This window comes from Nannospalax galili, unplaced genomic scaffold (genome assembly GCF_000622305.1).
Source record: "Nannospalax galili isolate Female #2095 unplaced genomic scaffold, S.galili_v1.0 scaffold407, whole genome shotgun sequence".
In the NCBI taxonomy this organism is placed as follows: Eukaryota; Metazoa; Chordata; class Mammalia; order Rodentia; family Spalacidae; genus Nannospalax; species Nannospalax galili.
In genome coordinates, this window is record NW_008355644.1 from 234,274 (window position 1) to 253,522 (window position 19,249).

The window sequence follows — 19,249 nt, forward strand, 5'->3', positions numbered from 1 at the left end:
AATTTATTTTATTTATTGTGTGTGTCCCCATGTGTGTGAACGTGGGTGAGTGCATGCCATAACTCTCATGTAGAGGTCAGAGGACAACATCTGGAAGTTGAGTCTCTCCTACCATGTGATCTGGGGATCAAATTAGGATTGTCAGGCTTGTGCAGTAAGCACTTTTACCCACTGAGCCATCTTGGCCTCCTGACTTTTTTTTTTTTTTCTTTATTTAAAATTAAAATTTTTCTTAATAGTACCATTTGAAGAATCTTAGTTTTAAATTTGGATTGTCTAGTTTAATAGCTTTTCTTACCTTACCCAAGGTTGCTAACATTGTCACTGATCTAACTTTCTATCTGTATCTGGTTGGCTATGTAGTCTTGACTGTCCTAGAACTTGCTTGGTCTCAAGCTGGCCTTGAACTCACAGAGATCTGCCTACCTCTAATTCCCAAGTGCTGACATTAAAGGTATGCACCATCACACTCAGATTAATTTTTTGTTGTTGTTTGCTTGCTATGTAGCCCAAACTGGCCTCATACTTAGCATCTTCCTGCTTCAGCTTCCTAAGTGCCAGGATTATAGTTGTATACTACCATGTCTAAATCTATGTTTTTCTTCTTTAGATTTTTAGTTTTAGCTCTTATGTTTTGGTCTATTAAACCAATTTTAGTTGACTTTTGTATTTAGTATGAAATTAAGGTTAAGGGTCATTTTCTTCCCTGTAAATATCTAGTTGTTCCAGCATCCTTTGTTGAAGACCTAAACTACTTTGATACCTTAGTTAAAAATCAATTGGCTTGAGACTGGAGAGATAACTCAGTGGTTTTGAAGCATGTATTGCTCTTGTTCTGAGCGCTTATGTTGGGTAGCTCACAACCACCTACTCTAGAGGATTGTACTTTTCATTGGTGACTTTGATCATTTATGTATGTAATTAAGTTTGGATTTCTGCATTGGATCAGAAAGAGAGAAAAAGAAAAATGGACTTTTAGTGGAATAAATCATTATTATAAGTTAAAAAAAAACAGCATTTTTTTCTTTATTATTTAGCTGGTTCATCAGGATTGTGGTTCTAGAATAAACATGAAAGCCCATTAGTTTGATTCTATTTTGTCTGTAGTTCTTAGTGTGCTGAGTAAGTACATCTGCTTCTTGCTTTGTTTGACTGGTTCCTATTATCGATGTAGCAAAACAATTTGCCAGCAAACTCAGCAAGTCTTTCCCTTGCTAGGTGTATTTCCTTTCTAAATAATGATAATCCCAAAAATTAAATGTTTAATTTTGTGCAGCTAAACACTAATAATTTTGTCAAAAGACAAATTATAGTATATTTAGTTATGTAGATAATTGACTTTTATATATGATTCACTAATCCCTTATTCTGTAACTGGAGTGAGTGTTGCAGTGAGAGAAGACATTTGGCTTTATGGACAGAAAAAGGCTAAAAGAAACAGGAAAAAACAAAACAAATGGGCCGGGTGTAGTGGCACAGGCCTTTAACCCAGCACTTGGGAGGCAGAGGCAGGTGGATCTCTGTGAGTTTTAGGCCGGCCTGGTCTACATAGTGAGCTCCAGGCCAGCTGGGGCTACTGGGAGACCCTGTCCCAAAAAGACCAAACAAAACAAAACAAAACAAAAAACAAAAACCCAAATATGCTTTCCTTGTATATGTAAGCTGAGGACTTTTTCTGTCATATGACTAAACTGATCAATTTGGAGATTTTGATGTTTTCTCCTGATTTCTTAGTAGATCAGATAAATACTTAGTTTTGGCTTGTTGATGTGAAATTTTAGCTTGAATGCTCCATTATGGTTTGGTCTTATGTAGGTGCTCAGTCCAAAGCAGTGTCCTTTCTACATTTTTGGTTAACGAGTTTAATGAGTCACACTGTAGTATGAACTTGAGATTCAGTTGCAGAACTTTGGAAATGGACTCTTCTTTCTGTACTTGGGGAAGTAAATACCCTTGATGAATGTCTACTCAATTTCAGTCTCCACTCCCTTTTACTTCCCAAAGGTCTGGAGGTAGGGATAAAAGTGCCAATCCTCTAATCACTTGTTTGGTTTCTCTGACACCTGAACCCCTTCAAGATAGAACTTAACAACACACCTCAGTCACTGGAGTATAAACTCAGATATGTGTGAAAGGGGCTTGTTTGTGAATATCAAAAAAACACTCCTCTTAACCCCCCAACACTCAAGAAATTTGTAGGATCTTAGAAAGTATCAGAAATCTGGGATAAAAACTTCTCATTGTGTTACAAAGAGACATTAAACAAATAACTACATAAATAGTATGTGATTGCAAATACCGTTGCAAATACAAAATAATTGCAAATACTAAAAAAGGTGCTATGAAATTAAAGTAGTGGCTGCTGTGTGTTTTAATATTTTTTTTTAATAAACATTTCTCAAGGAATACTTTACAGCACAACTTTTTTTTTTTTCATTTTTTTTAAAAAAAAATTTGTTTCATGTGTATGCAGTGTCTATGGAGGTCAGAATAGGGCATTGGATCCCCTGGAACTGGAATTACAGTTTATAGCCACTATGTGGGTGCTAGGAACCAAATGTGGGTCCACTGTAAGAACAGCCTGTGCTCTTAACTTTGGAGCCATCTGAAGCCCCTGCTGTGTGTTTTAAAAATGGATTTGATCTAGTGTGGGTGCAGTCAAGGATACCTTCTCTGAGAAATGATAGCTAATTAATGATTAGGTTGAATTACTGAGTACAGATTAAGTCCCTTATATTAGGCTGTTTAAACTGAGATCTGTACTAGGTATTTACTGGGTGAAAGCAGGCTCCAAGTAGAGAGAGTGGCATATGCAAACCTAAAATACAAAGGAGCATAGTGCCTTCCAGGAATCAAAGCAGGTATAACCACAGAAGGGAGTGCAAGGGGGAAAAATCAGTTCTTGGCTGCCTTGGGCACAGAATTTGTTCTCTAGAGTAAAACTTACAGATACAAAAATTTATTAAGAAACACAGGCATTAAGGGAGAGAGAGGAGCTGAAGAAAAATAAAGTATGACATGGTGCAGGTTTCTTAAGAGAATTCAGCTTCTAATTTTAAAAACTTTTGTCGCATTTCACGTAGATTTTATCAACCATCCATTCATATAAACAATTTTTTTCTTTTTTTTCTTTTTTGGGGCAAGTTCTCCCTCCATAGCCCAGGCTGGCCTAGAACTCAGCATGTAGTCCAGAGTGACTTTACACATATAATTCTCCTGCTTCCATTTCTGTATTATTTTTCTGTTGCTGTGATAGAAACACCATGACCAAGGGAGCTTATAAAAGGAAGAGTCTATTTAGCTTATGGTTTCAAAGGGACAAGAGTCCATCATGGCAGGGAGGCATGGTGGCAGAGGTGGCTGGAGTAGGAGCAGAAGCTAAGCTCTCACATCTTCAAGCAGGCACAGGAAGCAGAGAGTGACTGGAGAGATCTGGCAAAGCTCTGTAAACCTGCCCCCAGTGACGTGCCTCTAGCATGGCCACACCTTCTAAGAAGTCCCAAAACAGCACCACCAACTGGGGACAAAATGTCCGAATACTTGAAGCCTATGGGGATATTCTCATTCAAACTACCACAGATACAAACATGTATCTTTCACAGGCCACATAGACAGTGCATTTAGAATTAAGTTTTTCAGAGAATGCTTTGGGACCATGAGAGTAGTACTGGGTTTCAGAATTTGGAGACTAATGTTCAAGTCCTCTGCCCTACTCTTACCTTTTGGGTGATGTTACCAAATTAATTTTTGGAAGTTGTTTTTCTTTTTCTTGAAAAAAATTAAGAATGAAGAGGTATGGAATATTAGAAAACTCCTACGTTTCTTTTATCATCATTTAACAAGTATAAACTTTTTGTCATGTTTATGAAAGTACAAGCACTGTGCTGCTGAGTACACCATTCAAGTCTAACATTTTTTAAATGAAAGAAGAAAACATAATGCCATTTTATAAAATAACTTTTTTTTTCACTTTTTTTTAATGTTGCTGAATTATTATTATTATTTTTTTTGTCTTTTTTTGAGACAGGGTCTCCCTGTAGCCTCAGCTGTCCTGGAACTCACTAAGTAGACCAGGCTGTCCTCGAACTCACAGATATCCACCTGCCTCCGCCTCCCGAGTGCTGGGATTAAAGGCGTGCGCCACCACGCCCGGCCATAAAATAACTTTTTATTTTGCAATTTTTGGTTTATATTTAGTTTCCATAGGCCTTCACCCATTTCCTTCTAATGTTAATGTCTTATATAACCATGAGCCAAATTTTAGACTTCATTTACATTTCACCAATTTGAAATCACTAATTGTAACATAAAATGGAACTTCAGGAACATTTTATAAATCATCTCTTTTGACTGTTTCTCTCTCTATAGAGCTAATGGCTGAAGAATAAATCAACATGGCAACTATGGTTCCACCAGTGAAACTGAAATGGCTTGAACACTTAAACAGCTCCTGGATTACAGAAGACAGTGAATCTATTGCTACAAGAGAGGGAGTTGCTGTTCTGTATTCTAAACTAGTTAGCAATAAGGAAGTAGTACCTTTGCCTCAACAGGTTTTATGCCTCAAAGGACCACAGTTACCAGACTTTGAACGTGAGTCTCTTTCAAGTGATGAGCAGGACCATTATTTGGATGCCCTTCTTAGCAGCCAGCTAGCACTAGCAAAGATGGTATGTTCAGATTCTCCATTTGCTGGGGCACTTCGGAAACGATTGCTCGTACTCCAGCGTGTATTTTATGCACTTTCCAATAAGTACCATGACAAAGGCAAAGTGAAACAGCAGCAGCATTCTCCGGAGAACAGCTCTGGCTCAGCAGATGTCCATTCTGTTAGTGAACGTCCCCGGTCAAGCACTGATGCACTTATAGAAATGGGTGTCCGAACTGGTCTAAGTTTATTATTTGCACTTCTGAGACAAAGTTGGATGATGCCTGTGTCGGGACCTGGTCTTAGTCTCTGCAACGACGTTATTCACACTGCAATTGAAGTTGTAAGCTCTTTGCCACCTTTGTCTTTAGCAAATGAAAGCAAGATTCCTCCTATGGGCTTGGACTGCTTATCACAAGTAACAACATTTCTTAAAGGAGTAACTATTCCAAATTCTGGGGCCGACACTTTAGGTCGTAGATTAGCTTCTGAGTTGCTGCTTGGCTTAGCAGCTCAACGAGGTTCATTGCGATATCTTCTTGAATGGATAGAAATGGCTTTAGGGGCTTCAGCAGTTATAAATACCATGGATAAAAGCAAACTACTATCAAGCCAGGAAGGAATGATCAGCTTTGACTGCTTTATGGCTATATTAATGCAGATGAGACGTTCTTTGGTACGTATTATAAATGTCAACTTTAACAAAAAATTGTAGTTAAGAAGTTTTGGAGAAATCAGCTATTTTTAATGATTTTGTGGTAATAGTGAATGATTTGGGAGTTCTTTTGGTATTAGCTTCATTAACTATCTTGTGTATCCTGTGTGAAGAAACTTATACATGTTGATCTATAGAATAGGACAGTTAATACAGTGTTAAGGCCACTGGATTAGAAACTTGTTTTATAGTTTTATTGTTAGCATGATTTAGTGGATTTGGGAAATTAAACCTAATTTCTTTGTGTTTTAGAAAATTCATATGTAAAATAAGAGACCTTGGCTAATGGGAATGGTGGTCTTTTGAAAACAACTTCAGTTTTATCCTTCCTAGTTTTTATGCTTTATTTTGGTTTTTTGGCAGGGTCTCATGTAGCCCAGGCTGTCCGTTATCTCAGTACGTAGCTGAGGCTGGCCTTGCACTTCTGATCATTCTGCCTTTACCTCCCAGGTACTACAGTTATAGGTGTATACCACCACCAAGTTTTAATGTATGCCAAGTAATGTTATAGGATCTAGAGTTTTAGTTTCTGCTTTCATAGAGCTTACCTAGACAATCAGACAAGTAAAATATTTTAAGAAAAGAGGAAAAGAGAATGTAGAATGATATGAGAATAGAGATAGGTAGGTAGATAGGTAGGTAGCGTGGGTAGATGGATGGATGGGTAGATGGATGGATGGATGGATGGATGGATAGATAGATAGATAGATAGATAGATAGATAGACAGATAGACAGACAGACAGATAGAATAGGCTCAGGACAGAGACTGCGAGGTAAAAGTTGTGCTATTTTAATGTGGTCAGGGAGGCAGTCTCTGAATTGTGACATTTGAGCAGAGACCAAAGGATTAGAAGTAATGAGCTAAGCAGAAGTCTATGAAAAGAATATTGTCAGTAAAAATAAATTACTTAACTATCATAACCTTGGGTATTATAGTAAAGAATAGACAAAATATAGTATGTATGATAAATTTTAAGAATTTGCAAGACTGAAATGTAATTTGGTGAAATCCAGGAATAAAAGTTTGAATTTTAAAATACTACTTTAGAATATTAAGCTTTAAATACTTATAAGCTGACTTAACTCCAGTTAGGCTGAATTAATCAGGGTTTTTGTTTTGTTTTTTGAGCCAGGGTCTCAGTGTGTAGCCCTGACTGGCCTGGATCTTACTATGTAGACCGGGATGGCCTCCAACTCAGAGATCTGCCTGCTTCGCCTCCTGAGTGCTGGGATTAAAGGTCAAGTTTGTGTGTATGTGTGTGTACACCATTTCCTGCCAAATATAAGCTTACAAATTTATTTAAAATAACTGAAAATGACACTTGTTATATATACCTATTTTAAGCCCCTTCTCCCCCTCCCACCAAGTGAAATGCAAAGTTTTTGGATTAGTAGGAATACCTCTCTTTTTTCTTTCCTTCCTTTTCTTTCTTTCTTTCTTTCTTTCTTTCTTTCTTTCTTTCTTTCTTTCTTTCTTTCTTTCTTTCTTTCTTTCTTTCTTTCTTTCTTTCTTTCTTTCTTTTCAGTCTTTTTGACACAGGGTCTCCCTATAACCCCAGCTGGCCTGGAACTCACTATGTAGACCAGGCTGGCTTTGTAGACTATGTAGATCTGCCTACCTCTGCTCCCAAGATCTGGGATTAAAGGCGTGTGCCGCCATGCCTGGCAGAATATTTCTTAAAAAAATTGCTTTTAAAGCAGAAGCATCTAACTTTTCACCTGGCTTATGTCTTATATTTGTGAACTGAACTGTTAATACTGGACCACTTCTTATCATTTATTTTGATTTAAAAAATTATTTTATAGTTAAGTACTTGAAAATTTTAGATGACAAAATATATGAAAATCGAAACTTTTTAATGCTAAATTAAAATAAGGAAAGTATGTAGTGCTTTATTTGGAATATGCAGTTGACACAGGTCCTGTGATTGTCAGATAGAGTGAAAACCTAGAGCATAGAGATGCAGTGATCCAAGGAAAGTCTTCAGATAACAGTTGTATGACATAATTAGGCTCATTGTGTTTTCTTCCTCAATATTTACAATCTCTCACCTGGACATCTGTTTTTCTCATTTTGTTTTCTGATTCTTAGTACTTTCTGGTAATACTCTTACTTTCATACTTTGAGATTTTGCTCCTTTCAGATCTGTAACATTTAGATGTATTAAACAGTTCTGTTTAATACATTATCTCATGCCACATGTTAATATTTATGTGAAAAGTCACTGAATTTGTTTCATAAGCTATATATTTTATATTGCCTTTGTTACCAAAGGGAAGGGGGAATATATTACTAGGCAAACATGGCTATATGATTATTTACTTGTCATGATATATTTCTTTCTTGAACAAAATCAGAGACCTCTTCACCTTTCCTTCTAAGACTGTATCTTACAATATTGCTCCTTAGTAGGAAAGGGGTACCCTAGGAGACTAGACTGTTATCTTAAGTATCTGTTTATTATAACATAAATGCATGTCAGATACAGATTCAGGAAAGGAACTGAAATTACCCTTCAGAATGAGCTTTATTAAGAGAGGGAGACTTGAGGCCACAGAGAACAAAGGAGGTTTCTAACATAAATTTCTAGAGGATGAGGGGAAGTTCCATACCATGAAATTTAATTTGGCCTAGTCTATATGCCAAGAAGCCAGATACTGGGTTGGACATGAATTTATCTTGCATTTGCAAGGGGGAGGGCTTGGTCTTGCTTATAGCTACAAATGTGAGGAATGAACTGTCAGGGACAAGGAAAGAGGCTGCAGGTAGGTATGACCTGATTTCTGGCAGGCAGAGACAGGTAGCTATAAGATCTGTGATTTAGCACTGTTCAGTTTCATTGTCTCCCCCTCTCCCCAGTGCTTTGGATTGATTCTAGGACCTGGTATGTGTTAGAAAAGCACCCAACAACCCCAGCATTTTTTTAGCATTTTAGCATTTTTTTATTGTAAGTTAAAAGATATACGTACTTATATATGTACTAATTATCTGATTTTTTTATGTGTATGAGTATTTTACCTTCGTATGTATAAGTGCACCTATATGTGCAGTGCCTCCAGGGGTCAGAGGAGGGTGTTGGATCCCCTAGAATTGGAGTTACAGATGGTTGTTAGCTGCTATGTGGGTTCTGAGACCCAAACCTGGGTTCTCTGCAAGAGCAGCCAGTGCTCTTAACCACCCAGCTATCTCTCCAGGCCCCAGATATTTAAATTGACTCTACAAGCTCAGAAAATCTTTATATAAATATTTATTCTTCATTTAATAATATTCGCCCCTGCCCCCATTTTTTTTCAGCTTCTTTGATTTACTGCTCCTCACTACCTGGAGTGAGGGAGGAGGTGAACTAACTTTCGTTGAGTGCTGTTGCCCATCAGGTTCTTTGCATGCACTTCTTTCTCAGTTGCTGTGTTAATCTTTGAGGTAGACACTGTTCACCTCGATCTTGAAGATGAAGCAACTTTGTTAGCCTGGATTTCTAGATCTATTGAGCATCATAATATAACGTGGTCTCCCAATTTAAGCACTTTATGGGCCAGGCACTGCGTTAACTCTTTTTTAAATTTTTAAAAAAATTTTATGTGTATGCATGTATTGCCTGCATGTGAGTGCACATGTGAGTGCATTTGTGTCGTGCAGTGCTGCAGAGGTCAGAAGAGGGCTTTGGATACCCCTGGAGCTGGAGTTAAGGGCGGTTCGTAGCTGTCATGTGGGTGCTGGGAATCAAACCCCGGTCCTCTGCAAGAGCAGTCAGTGCTCTTAACCGCTGAGCCATCTCTCTAGCCCCTGTGTTAACTCTTATAAACCCTAATTGAGTGTGCCTGTGAAACCTATGTTTTTTTTCTGACTATAGTATACTCTTCTTACCCTCTTTATGTAAATTGATCTTTTTTCCCACAAATGCCTACCTTTAAAGTAGATGTAAAATGTCACAAACTCATTTTATTGTGGGCTTTCTAGTTTTCTGTTCCCTTGTCTTGTCATTCCTGGATGAAATACCAGGTACACCTAGTCAGGAATCACTCCTTTCCTCAAGGCTATATTCTACCATATAGCTGAGTCAAGGGTACCACAGAAAAGTAGACTACTTTCTCCAGAATTTTGGATCCATTGTGGAGAAGAACCCTGTGTTTTATTTAGTTGGGCCTTCTCAAAGTCATCTCAGGTATGTATTAAACAGAATTTTAATTAAATGTCAGATTGTTTTTAGGGAAGAAGGAAAGGTTATTTAATTAAACTTTGTGTTATTCTCCCTTGCGTGGTAAGTGATAAGGATCTGATGGTCTTCAGAAACATTTCTTACCTTCTATAGTGTAGTCTGAGAATTAAAGAACTATGGAGAGGCTCTCAGCACACTGGATCTCAGCCTGACTTAATTTTTCCTGCCCGTGTTTCTCTACCTCTGAGTGACTAGAGCAGGATTTATCTCAAGTTAGGAGGAGTGGCACCCAACCATCAGTTGAGTACCTGGCACAAGGCCTAACAAAAATAAGTTTCATCTGTAAATTACATGTACTTTTGTGGTTCTTAATGTTCACTACACACATACACACACTAATTGTATTTGAGTAGGCACCCATAGATGCTCATTAGCTTTAAATAAGAATGGGTAAAATAAAAGTTTTTCATATTACAATGCCAGTACATACCTTCACATTCTAAAAAATAAGCCACAATATAAACTTCTTTGGTCTTTGATATTGCTAGGTCTTCACTGAGCTCTGTATGCCTGATAAGAGTTACATTAAAAAGATAAGTAAACTTTATAGCTATGCCTGTAGGAAGAACTATTTGTCTTTCTCTTGATAGAAATTGAACCTGGGGCCCCAGGCATACTAGGCAAGTACTCTATCACTGAACCACATCCTTCTCCCACATCCATGCCTTTAGGTAGCTTAATTTAATGTAAGAAGTATGAATAGCCATTTCAAGTTTACAGGCTGACTAATGGATATCTGCATTGGGAGGAAGTGAATGGGATACAAGAGGAGGGCTAGAGGGAAAGAGGCAGGGGGAAAATCTCTGAAGTTGGTTAAAAGGTAGTAGGAATATGCCTGCCAACACAAAAGTATGTGAGTTGGAGGGGTTAGAGAGGTTTACAGATGGGAAGGCCAAACTTCACAAATCAGCTTGACACCAAGGCCCTGGGGTAGAGAGGAATGAAATGAGGCTGTATCTGAGACAGAACCTGTATCTTATGCTATTGGATTTGGGGGATTGATTCCATAGGCAATAGAAAGTGATTAAAGCACTTTCACGTAAAACTAGATAGCAAGAATATAAACTAATAAGCTCCATCAAGTCTTATATCCTTGTCTGAATATCTTAGACAAATGAAGGGAATGGTATATTTTGCATACTAGTTATTTAAAAGAAAGTTAAATGAATACTTTTGAAACCACAAATATGTTATTTAAATTTTCTCTTTATTTTTGGACTATTGAACAGCTTGTCATATGTAATAAATACGTGAAGTTATTCAGTTAATCCAAAATTTTATTTCTTTAAAAATGTACCAGGTCTTGGGGGGCTGGAGAGATGGCTCAGCAGTTAAGAGCACCACTGGCTGCTCTTACAGAGGATCTGAATTCAGTTCCCAGTACGCACATAATGGCTAACAACTGCTCTAGTTCCGGGGAATCTGACCCCCTCTCTGACAGCTGTGGGCATTACATAGGTGTGCTGCATTAAATACATGCAAATGAAACACTCCTACACATAAAATACAAATAATTTTTTTTAAAGTACTTAAGACCAGACATTGGCAGCATACTCCTGTAATCCAAGTACTCAAGAAGTACAGGTAGGGGAACCACAGCTTTTATACCAGCCCAGGTGAGACCTTACCTCAAATAAACTAAACCAAAACCACAGTGGCAACAACAGCAACAAGAAGAATAAAAAACCAAGCTGGGAAGAGCATCCTGCAATGTAAGCTCTCTGTATAACAGACTGTCCTTTATTTATTTTCTTCCAAAGGCGAGTCAGATAACTGTACTTTAACCCATCAGTTAGGATTTGACATCTTTTAAAAGAAAATATACATATATTTTATTTTTATTTTATGTATATGGGTGTTTTGCCTGCATGTATGTAAGTGTACCCATGTTGTACAGTGCCCGAGGAAATCAGAAGAGGGTGTAGGATCCCCTGGAACTAGAGCTATAGACTGTTAGCCGCCATGTGGGTGCTGGGAATCGAACCTGGGTCTTGTGTAAGAGTAGCCAGTGCCCTTAACCACTGAGCAATCTCTCCAGCTCTGGGATTTGACATCTTTAAAAAATCCATTTTACTCAGAATTTTTACTGTGTTTTTTAAGGGGCTTGCACACTAGTTTAGTCTTGCTCGCTTAAAAGAAAAATTAAAAACCAGAGCTAAAACTTGAGAAGCAGTACTATAAATAATTCGAAAAATTAAAAAAAAAAGGGGGGCTGGAGAGATGACTCAGTGGTTAAGAGTACTGGCTGCTTTTGCAGAAGACCCAGGTTCAGTTCCCAGCACCCACATGGCAGTTAGCAACTGTTCATAACATTTTCAGGGGCTCCAGCATTCTCTTATGGCATCTACAGGTATGTATGTGGTGGACTTTAATACATACAGGCAAAAAACTCATCCACATAATTTTTAAAAGTTAACAACAATAGGTTAGTGTTTTGTAACCTAGCAATAAAAGAAGTAGCCAATTAGAGTCAAAGATCTAAAGATGATGAACAGTGTGTTGTGATTGGAAGATTCTAATTACCTGTGATGTTACTGAAAGCTGTCTGAAAAGTGGGTGATAGTGACAACAATCAGAGGCTAGTAATTAAAAATAGCAGTTAGTGTTGTGGTTAGGTATAACACAATCTATAATACACAAAAGGAAACTTTACCTTCCTCTTGTTCGCTCTCCCTCCCTCCCTCCCTCTCTTTCTCCCTCTCTTCCTCCCTCCCTTTATTCCTTATACTGGGAATCTAATCCATAGCCTCATTTACTGTATCTTGGTCATCCAAAATATATAACTGACAAAATTCCTCTTCCTTGATTATTTCCAGAGCCTTGTGACTCTTAAAACTAATTACTGTTTGATAAGGCAATTAGGGATGGTGCTTAATTGACCATATGACTCAATAGTCAGATTTTTCTTTCTTTTTTTTTATTATTTTATATGTATGAGTGTATTGCCTGCATGTATGCATATGCACCCATGTAGTGCAGTGCCACAGAGGTCAAAACAGGGCATTGAATTCCCCTGGAACTGGAATTAAGGATGTTTCATATTGTACCCCACAATGTTTAATTACAGGGTTCATCTGCTGATCGGAGTCAGTGGAGAGAACCAACCAGAACATCTGATGGCTTGTGTTCCCTCTATGAGGCAGCATTATGTCTCTTTGAAGAGGTATGTAATCTCCATAGCCTTCATATTAAAAATGACTTTGTTGTAAAATGTTACAAAGACTCCAAAAGAAAACAGTACCTGATTGGGTCTAGAGGAGAGGGGTGTTTTGGGCCAGGGTGATTGAAAAAGATTTTTCAATGTATATCCATTTTTAAGTTTTGGGTCATGTACTGGTAACTTTAATTAAAAGATAAATAAATAAAACAGATTCAGAAAGACAGGAACAAATGTGTGGATCAATGAATTGTAAAATAAATACCCTGCTAATCTGTATTCAAGTTTGAAAAATTGGGGAGGCTGCTGAGATAGCTCAGTGGGTAAAGATATTTGTTGCCAAACCTGAAAACTTGAGTTCAATCCCTAGGTACCACATGGAGGAAGGAAAGAACAGACTCCTGCAAATTGTTTTCTGAGGCATCCTCCCACATGGGTACCTATACACACATATGATAAATAAATACAATTAAAAAAATAGAATTTTGTACCAGGTGTGGTGGTGCACGCCTTTAATCGCAGCACTTGGGAGGCAGAGGCAAGCGGATCTCTGAGAGTTCCAGGCCAGCCTGGTCTGCCTATGAGTTCCAAGACAGCTGGGGTTACAGGAAGACCCTGTCTTAAAAAAACCAAAAAAAGAATTTTGCTAGCCACTGCAGAAGCCCTTCCATATCCTAGTCAAAACTTGTTTCCACCTCCCCAACAGAACTATTATTATCTTGACTTCTAAACTAGCTTTCTTGCAGTTCTTTGTGGTTGTGTCACCCATGTGTGCATGCTTGCACACTAGTTCAGTCTTACTTAAAAAATAATAAAATCTTTTAAATCTCTTTATGTGTTTGTCTCCCCTTTTTCGGGGGAGGGGGTAGCTGTGAGATATTCTAATTCTGGTATTTCTTTTTCCAATTATTAGTTGAAGTAGTTTTTAAAGCTATGCTTCCCTTATCAACTCATTAGTCTGCTACAGTTTATATAGGAAAAATAGAATAAATGCTTGATTCTCTCTATCCACTTATTTACTGGTTTTCAACTTAATGAATTTGGTACCCTTATTATCTTCTGCTTGACTAATTAACTTCATTTAAAAATATTATGAACTCTTAGGTTTGAAGCTATTTTTGAGTTTCAGTCTCTTGAATTACTGTCTGTAGTAAAGGTCATTGCTTCCTTTTGGCTAGCAGTCTCTTCAGGGTGGTAGTCTCTTCGGGGTTGCTCCTAAGTTCTTCAATAGTTTCCTTGCTGTTTTATATAGTATGTTGTTTCTAGCATATTAGTATACTTCTTGCCCAAGGGAATAAGCTGGTAATTTCCTCCAAAACATGGTGATATCTTTTATTGAGAAAAAAAAATTTTAAGGCCACAATCAGGGTGCTAGAGATGCTTGTTTACTACTGATTTGATCTTATTCTTTCTAGGCTATTTTTTAGTGGCCATAGCTATGGAGTTCATGCTTAGCATGTGTACGTTTGTGGTGCATGAGTGTGTGTGTGTGTGTGTGTGTGTGTTTGTTTGTTTGTTTGTATTGAAGCCAAAATGCCTTCTGAGTTCGTATTAATATATTCAGATTCAGGGCTACTGACACTATTCATTTGTATCTCTTTTTTTCTTCAAACAGAGACTACTGTCTCTCAGGAATATAGGGATGACAGAATTAAAGTATGTTATTTGTTTTAACCGTGTTACACGTCACACACATACGTTTGTGTACACAGAGGTCTTAAAATAATAAGACACAATGACCGCTATGGATATATGATTATCAAAGACATTTTTTTTGTGCTTCATTCAACTTTTTATAGTTGTAGAGCATATAGTTACTCCATGTTTTCTGCCTTTTAATCCTCATTTAGTACTGGTGTCATTCTTTTTTTCTTTAATATTTTAATTTATTTTTCATTTATTTAAAAATTTTTTATTGAACTTTTGTATATTTCATACAAAATATCTTAATCATCTTTATAGCCCCTTCCCCATTGGCCTTTTCCCATAGCCTCTCCCACCTCCCAGAATTCATGCATTCTGTCACTTGTGTTAAGGCCTATCATGTCAAATTAGTGTCCCCAGATGTCCCTTAGTGCAGGTTCATCCACTGAGGTCTAGTCAGTCTATCCAGGGTCCCTCCTTTCATCTCTTCCTCACCCAGCAGTACTCAGCTACCAATAATTCTTCAACTAAGATTGCGACCTGCTGTCCATTTCCACAGTTCTGTGCTGGATTTTTGTCAGCTTGAGTTTGCATGGGTCTTGTGCATGCTGACACCATTGCTGCAGGTTCATATGAAAAGGGTCTCAGGCATCTGTAGGACTAATACAGTATGGTCATGCACCTCCTCCTTGGCTCTTACAGTCTTTCTGCTTTCTGTTCCCCAGTGGTCCCTGAGCCCTGGGTGGGTGAGTTTTAATATAAGAGTCCTCTCCAAAGACCCACACTCTGTAGATTCTTACTCTCTACAATTTGGCCATTTTGTGTTCCTGGCCCTTTGTCATATGAGGGAGCTTCATTGATGAGAATTGAAAGATGAATTAGTGTTCTCTTCATCCCTTGTTCTATGTTCCATTAGCCTTAGGTGTAGAGGTGCAGCCTAGATGTGCCACTTAGGCTTGGGCAATTCACAGACAATCTGTGTGTGTGAGCAGTTGTGGAACTCTTTGTTGAAAAAGAAGCTTCTTTGATGGGAGGTGACTAGGATACTTGTCTATAAATTTAAAGATCCATATTTTGCACATAGTAAGAAATTGTATTTGTCTAGTTATGTGACAGCCTCGGGGTTTTCTCTAAGATTTATGACCTCTGCAGCCATGTGTATTTGGCTAGGTTTACAGTATCACACATGAGTTTCCTCCCATTGAGTGGACTTTAAGTCCAATTAGGTAGCTGTTGATCACCCCCCCACGATAAAAGTGCCACGAATACACCCATGTCATGTGCTAGCTATGCCAGTCATTGATATGGCTTTTAGGTTTTGACGCTGGGGTTGGACCATCAATTGATGTTCTCCCTTATCAGCTTGCATATTGCTCTCTGAAGCTTGAGAGCTAGCCTTCAAAGGAGGTGGCTTCCAGGTCAGTTCCGGCTCCATTGCCCTAAATCCTGTGTCTGAAGTATGTCCTGTCTTCAGTAGTAGAGTCTTACCTTCAAGTTGTGGGAGGCAATTAAGAACTGTGGCAATAGCCTATATAATTTTGGAAGTCTCTTGGACTACCCTGGCCAACAAGTCAAAGGAAGGTTTCTTCTGTCTGGCACTGTTTATTTTTTTAAAAATTTTTTAAAAAAATTATTTATTTAATAACCATATAATTAGAAGAAGCATTTCATTACAACAGCATTGACAATTACAACATAATCGACATATTCAATAACAATTTCCAGAGCTAAGCTGCATCTCATTCAAAACTGGCTGTAAATTTTTAGGTTTACAGCTGAATTAATACAGTTATACAACATTCTGCTCAGTATAAACCCTTCAAAGCATAAAATTAAATGAGGCTTTAAACTTTAAAAAAGATCTCCATTTCACTATTGTGAAATACAGTTTCATACAGAAAAATTCATTTTTGATACAATTGACACTAAGAGGCACATGCATTTCCAATCTCTATATATCTGATTATTACGAGCCACAGTCGTTTACTTTCTGAGCTCCTTGGCATCTGAGCATGGATATAAAGTCATCAGGTAGATTTCAATGGTAATATTTTTCACATCCACCAATTATTAAGGAGCAAATTTTTATGCTTTGAAGAATTTTTTTCTTTTTTTAAAATTTATACACCCACTTCCCAGGTAGCACCCTCCCATAGGCTCCCACCCCCCACTAGAGCCCTTATACTCTGATATCCTTGCTGCTGTCTGCTGTGTTGTGTTGTTGGCACCCCCAGCCATTCCCTGCTACTTGCCCTACTGTTGAATCTAGTCAGCCTATCTAGAGGTGTTTAGGAGGGTTAGCTGTTCTTCATCTAGCAGTAATCAGTTGTCAATAATCCTTTTAATAAGATTGGGGTCTGCTGTTCAGTTCCTCAGTTCTATGCTGGGTTACTATCTGGGATGCTCTATGGCCACCCTGGCCAACAACTCAAAAGAAGGTGTTGCCTGTCTGGCATTGTTGCTTGTTATGTAGCCTTTAGCTATACATATTGACTCTTAGGAAATTATATTGGTCCATTTAATCTTTGGTTATACTTTCCTTTGGGGTGTTTAAGGCCATACAATTGGTCCAGATAAACCGATTCATTTTTACTCTTAAGATCGTTTGAGGATCTGTTCCTCAGGGGTCACATGGGCTTAGGAGGAGACCCTGGCTCCTTTCTTTTACCAGTTCTGCCTTATGAAGATAAGTCAAAGGTCCTGTTCAACTATGGTTGGCTTGCTTGGAAGCATGGAGGAAACGATTCCTCTGTGTTGACCCTCCACTTTATAGACTGGACACTGGATCAAGTCCATCTAGTGGGGTCTCCTCAGCCTCCTTGATCAAGAAAAATTAATTTTTTTAAAAAATGAACAATGAAAAAAAATGTAGAGTGGTTCCAGGGGTAGAATGGAATTCAGTTGCCAGGCTTGCCCAGCAAGTGCTTTGCCTATTATTATAGACCTCAAAGTATGTCTGTTAAACACACAAGAAGGTTAGTTCCACCAGTTTGGTATTTTTAATTACAGTGTGTCATGTAGAAAAATCTTGGGGAAAAGATTGGTTGTTCTCAGATAAACTTACCTACACGTGTATTTCTTGATCTGCTCTTTATAATTTGTCAGTGTAGGAGTAATATGGTTCTCTCTGGTTTTGAAAACTAGCTAGGTATTGTTTATCTCTCGCATTGTCTCACCCCTCCATCATTGTTTTCTGACTTAAGGTGCCCCCATTTCCCCCCTTTCTCCCTTACTAATACCCTTCTCCTATGGTCCTACCTCTCTTGAGCTCCTTCTTTCCCTTTATCCCCTTGGTTCCTTGTATACCCTTCCCTTCCCCTCCCTTAAACTAACTCAGTTTTTATCCATAGCTCCCTTTTTAAGGCCTATTTCCTACTGTTCTTCTCTTTCAGGTTATTTCTTTTCCTTTACCTCCCTGCTTCCTTTCCATTATCCTGGTTCCTGTAGTTATGTCTGCTTGCATACTTATTTATCAGAGTCTGGTTCTAGGATCCACCTATGAGGGAGAACATATGTTGATTTTTTTTTTTCTGGGTCTGTGTTATTTCACTTAGTATAACAGTTTCTAGTTCCATCCATTTACCTGCAAATTTCATGATTTAATCTTTCTTTATTGCTGAGTAAATCCCCATTGTATAAATGAACCACATTTTCATTATCCACTTGTCAATTGAGGGACACTTAGATTGCTTCCATCTCTTAGCTACTGTGAAAAGGGCAGCAACAACATGGATGTACAAGTGTCTCTGCAATAGGATGAGTTCTTTGGGTATATGCCAAGGAGTGGTATAACTGGGTCAAATGGTAGGTTCATTTGTAGTTTTCTAAGAGTTCTCCACACTGCCTTCCATAGGAGCTGAACCAGTTTGCAACCCCACCAGCAGTGGATGAGTGTTCCCCTTTCCCCACATCCTCTCCAACATTTGGTATCATTTGTTCTCTTGATCTTAGCCAGTCTGACTGGGGTAAGGTTATATATTCTGGTAATTAAACCTCTATCAGATGTGTCGCTGGTGAAGATTTTCTCCCATTCTGTGGGTTTTCTGTTTGTTTCCTTGGTTGTCTCCTTTGATGTACAGAAGCTTTTTAGTTTAATGAGGCCCCATTTGTTGATTCTTGTTCTTGTTTCCTGAGCAATTGATGTCCAGGTTAGAAAATCCTTTTCTATGCCCATATCTTGTAGGTTTTTCCCAATGTTTTCTTCTAAGAGTTTCAGAGTTTCAGGCTTTACATTGAGGTCTTTGAGCCATTTGGAATTGACTTTTGTGCAGGGCAAAAGATAAGGGTTTAGTTTCATTCTTCTACAAGTGGAGTTACAGTTTGCCAGCACCATTTGCTGAACGTGCTGTCTTTCCTCCAGTTAATGTATTTGGCCCCTTTGTCAAATATCAGGTGGCTGAAATTGCATTTACTCATATTTGGGTGTTCAATTTTGTTCCATTGGTCTATGGGTCTATTTCTGTGCCAGTACCATGTTGTTTTTATGACTATAGCTCTGTAATACAGCTTAAAATTTGGTATAGTAATTCCCCCAACATTGCTCTTAGTGCACAGGGTTGTTTCGGCTATCTGAGGTCTTTTGTGCTTCCATATGAATCTTAGGACTGTTTTTTCGAATTCTGTGAAAAATGTCATGGGGATTTTGATTGGCATTGCATTGAATCTATATATGACTCTTGGTAGGATGGTCATTTTCACAATATTAATTCTTCCAATCCATGAGCATGGGAGGTCCTTCCATCGTCTGATGTCTTCCTCAATCTCTTTCTTTAAAGATTTAAAATTTTCACTGTAGAGGTCTTTAATGTCTTTGGTCAGGTTTACTCTGAGATTTTTTTAGGTTATTGTGAATGGGAGGGTTTCCATA

General features: G+C 38.1%; 1 protein-coding gene across 9 annotated transcripts in view; it reads left to right on the plus strand.

Moving 5' to 3' along the window:
* Herc1 (HECT and RLD domain containing E3 ubiquitin protein ligase family member 1) overlaps positions 1-19,249 on the plus strand; it is a 199,422-nt gene that overhangs the window by 14,240 nt on the left and 165,933 nt on the right. For all 9 annotated transcript variants that reach the window (XM_029556090.1, XM_029556083.1, XM_029556082.1 and 6 more), the window contains exons 2-3: positions 4,369-5,324; positions 12,649-12,744. In XM_029556090.1, the coding sequence (XP_029411950.1) occupies positions 4,395-5,324; positions 12,649-12,744 (1,026 nt within the window). In that variant the 5' untranslated portion in view covers positions 4,369-4,394. The remainder of the gene's footprint in view (positions 1-4,368; positions 5,325-12,648; positions 12,745-19,249) is intronic.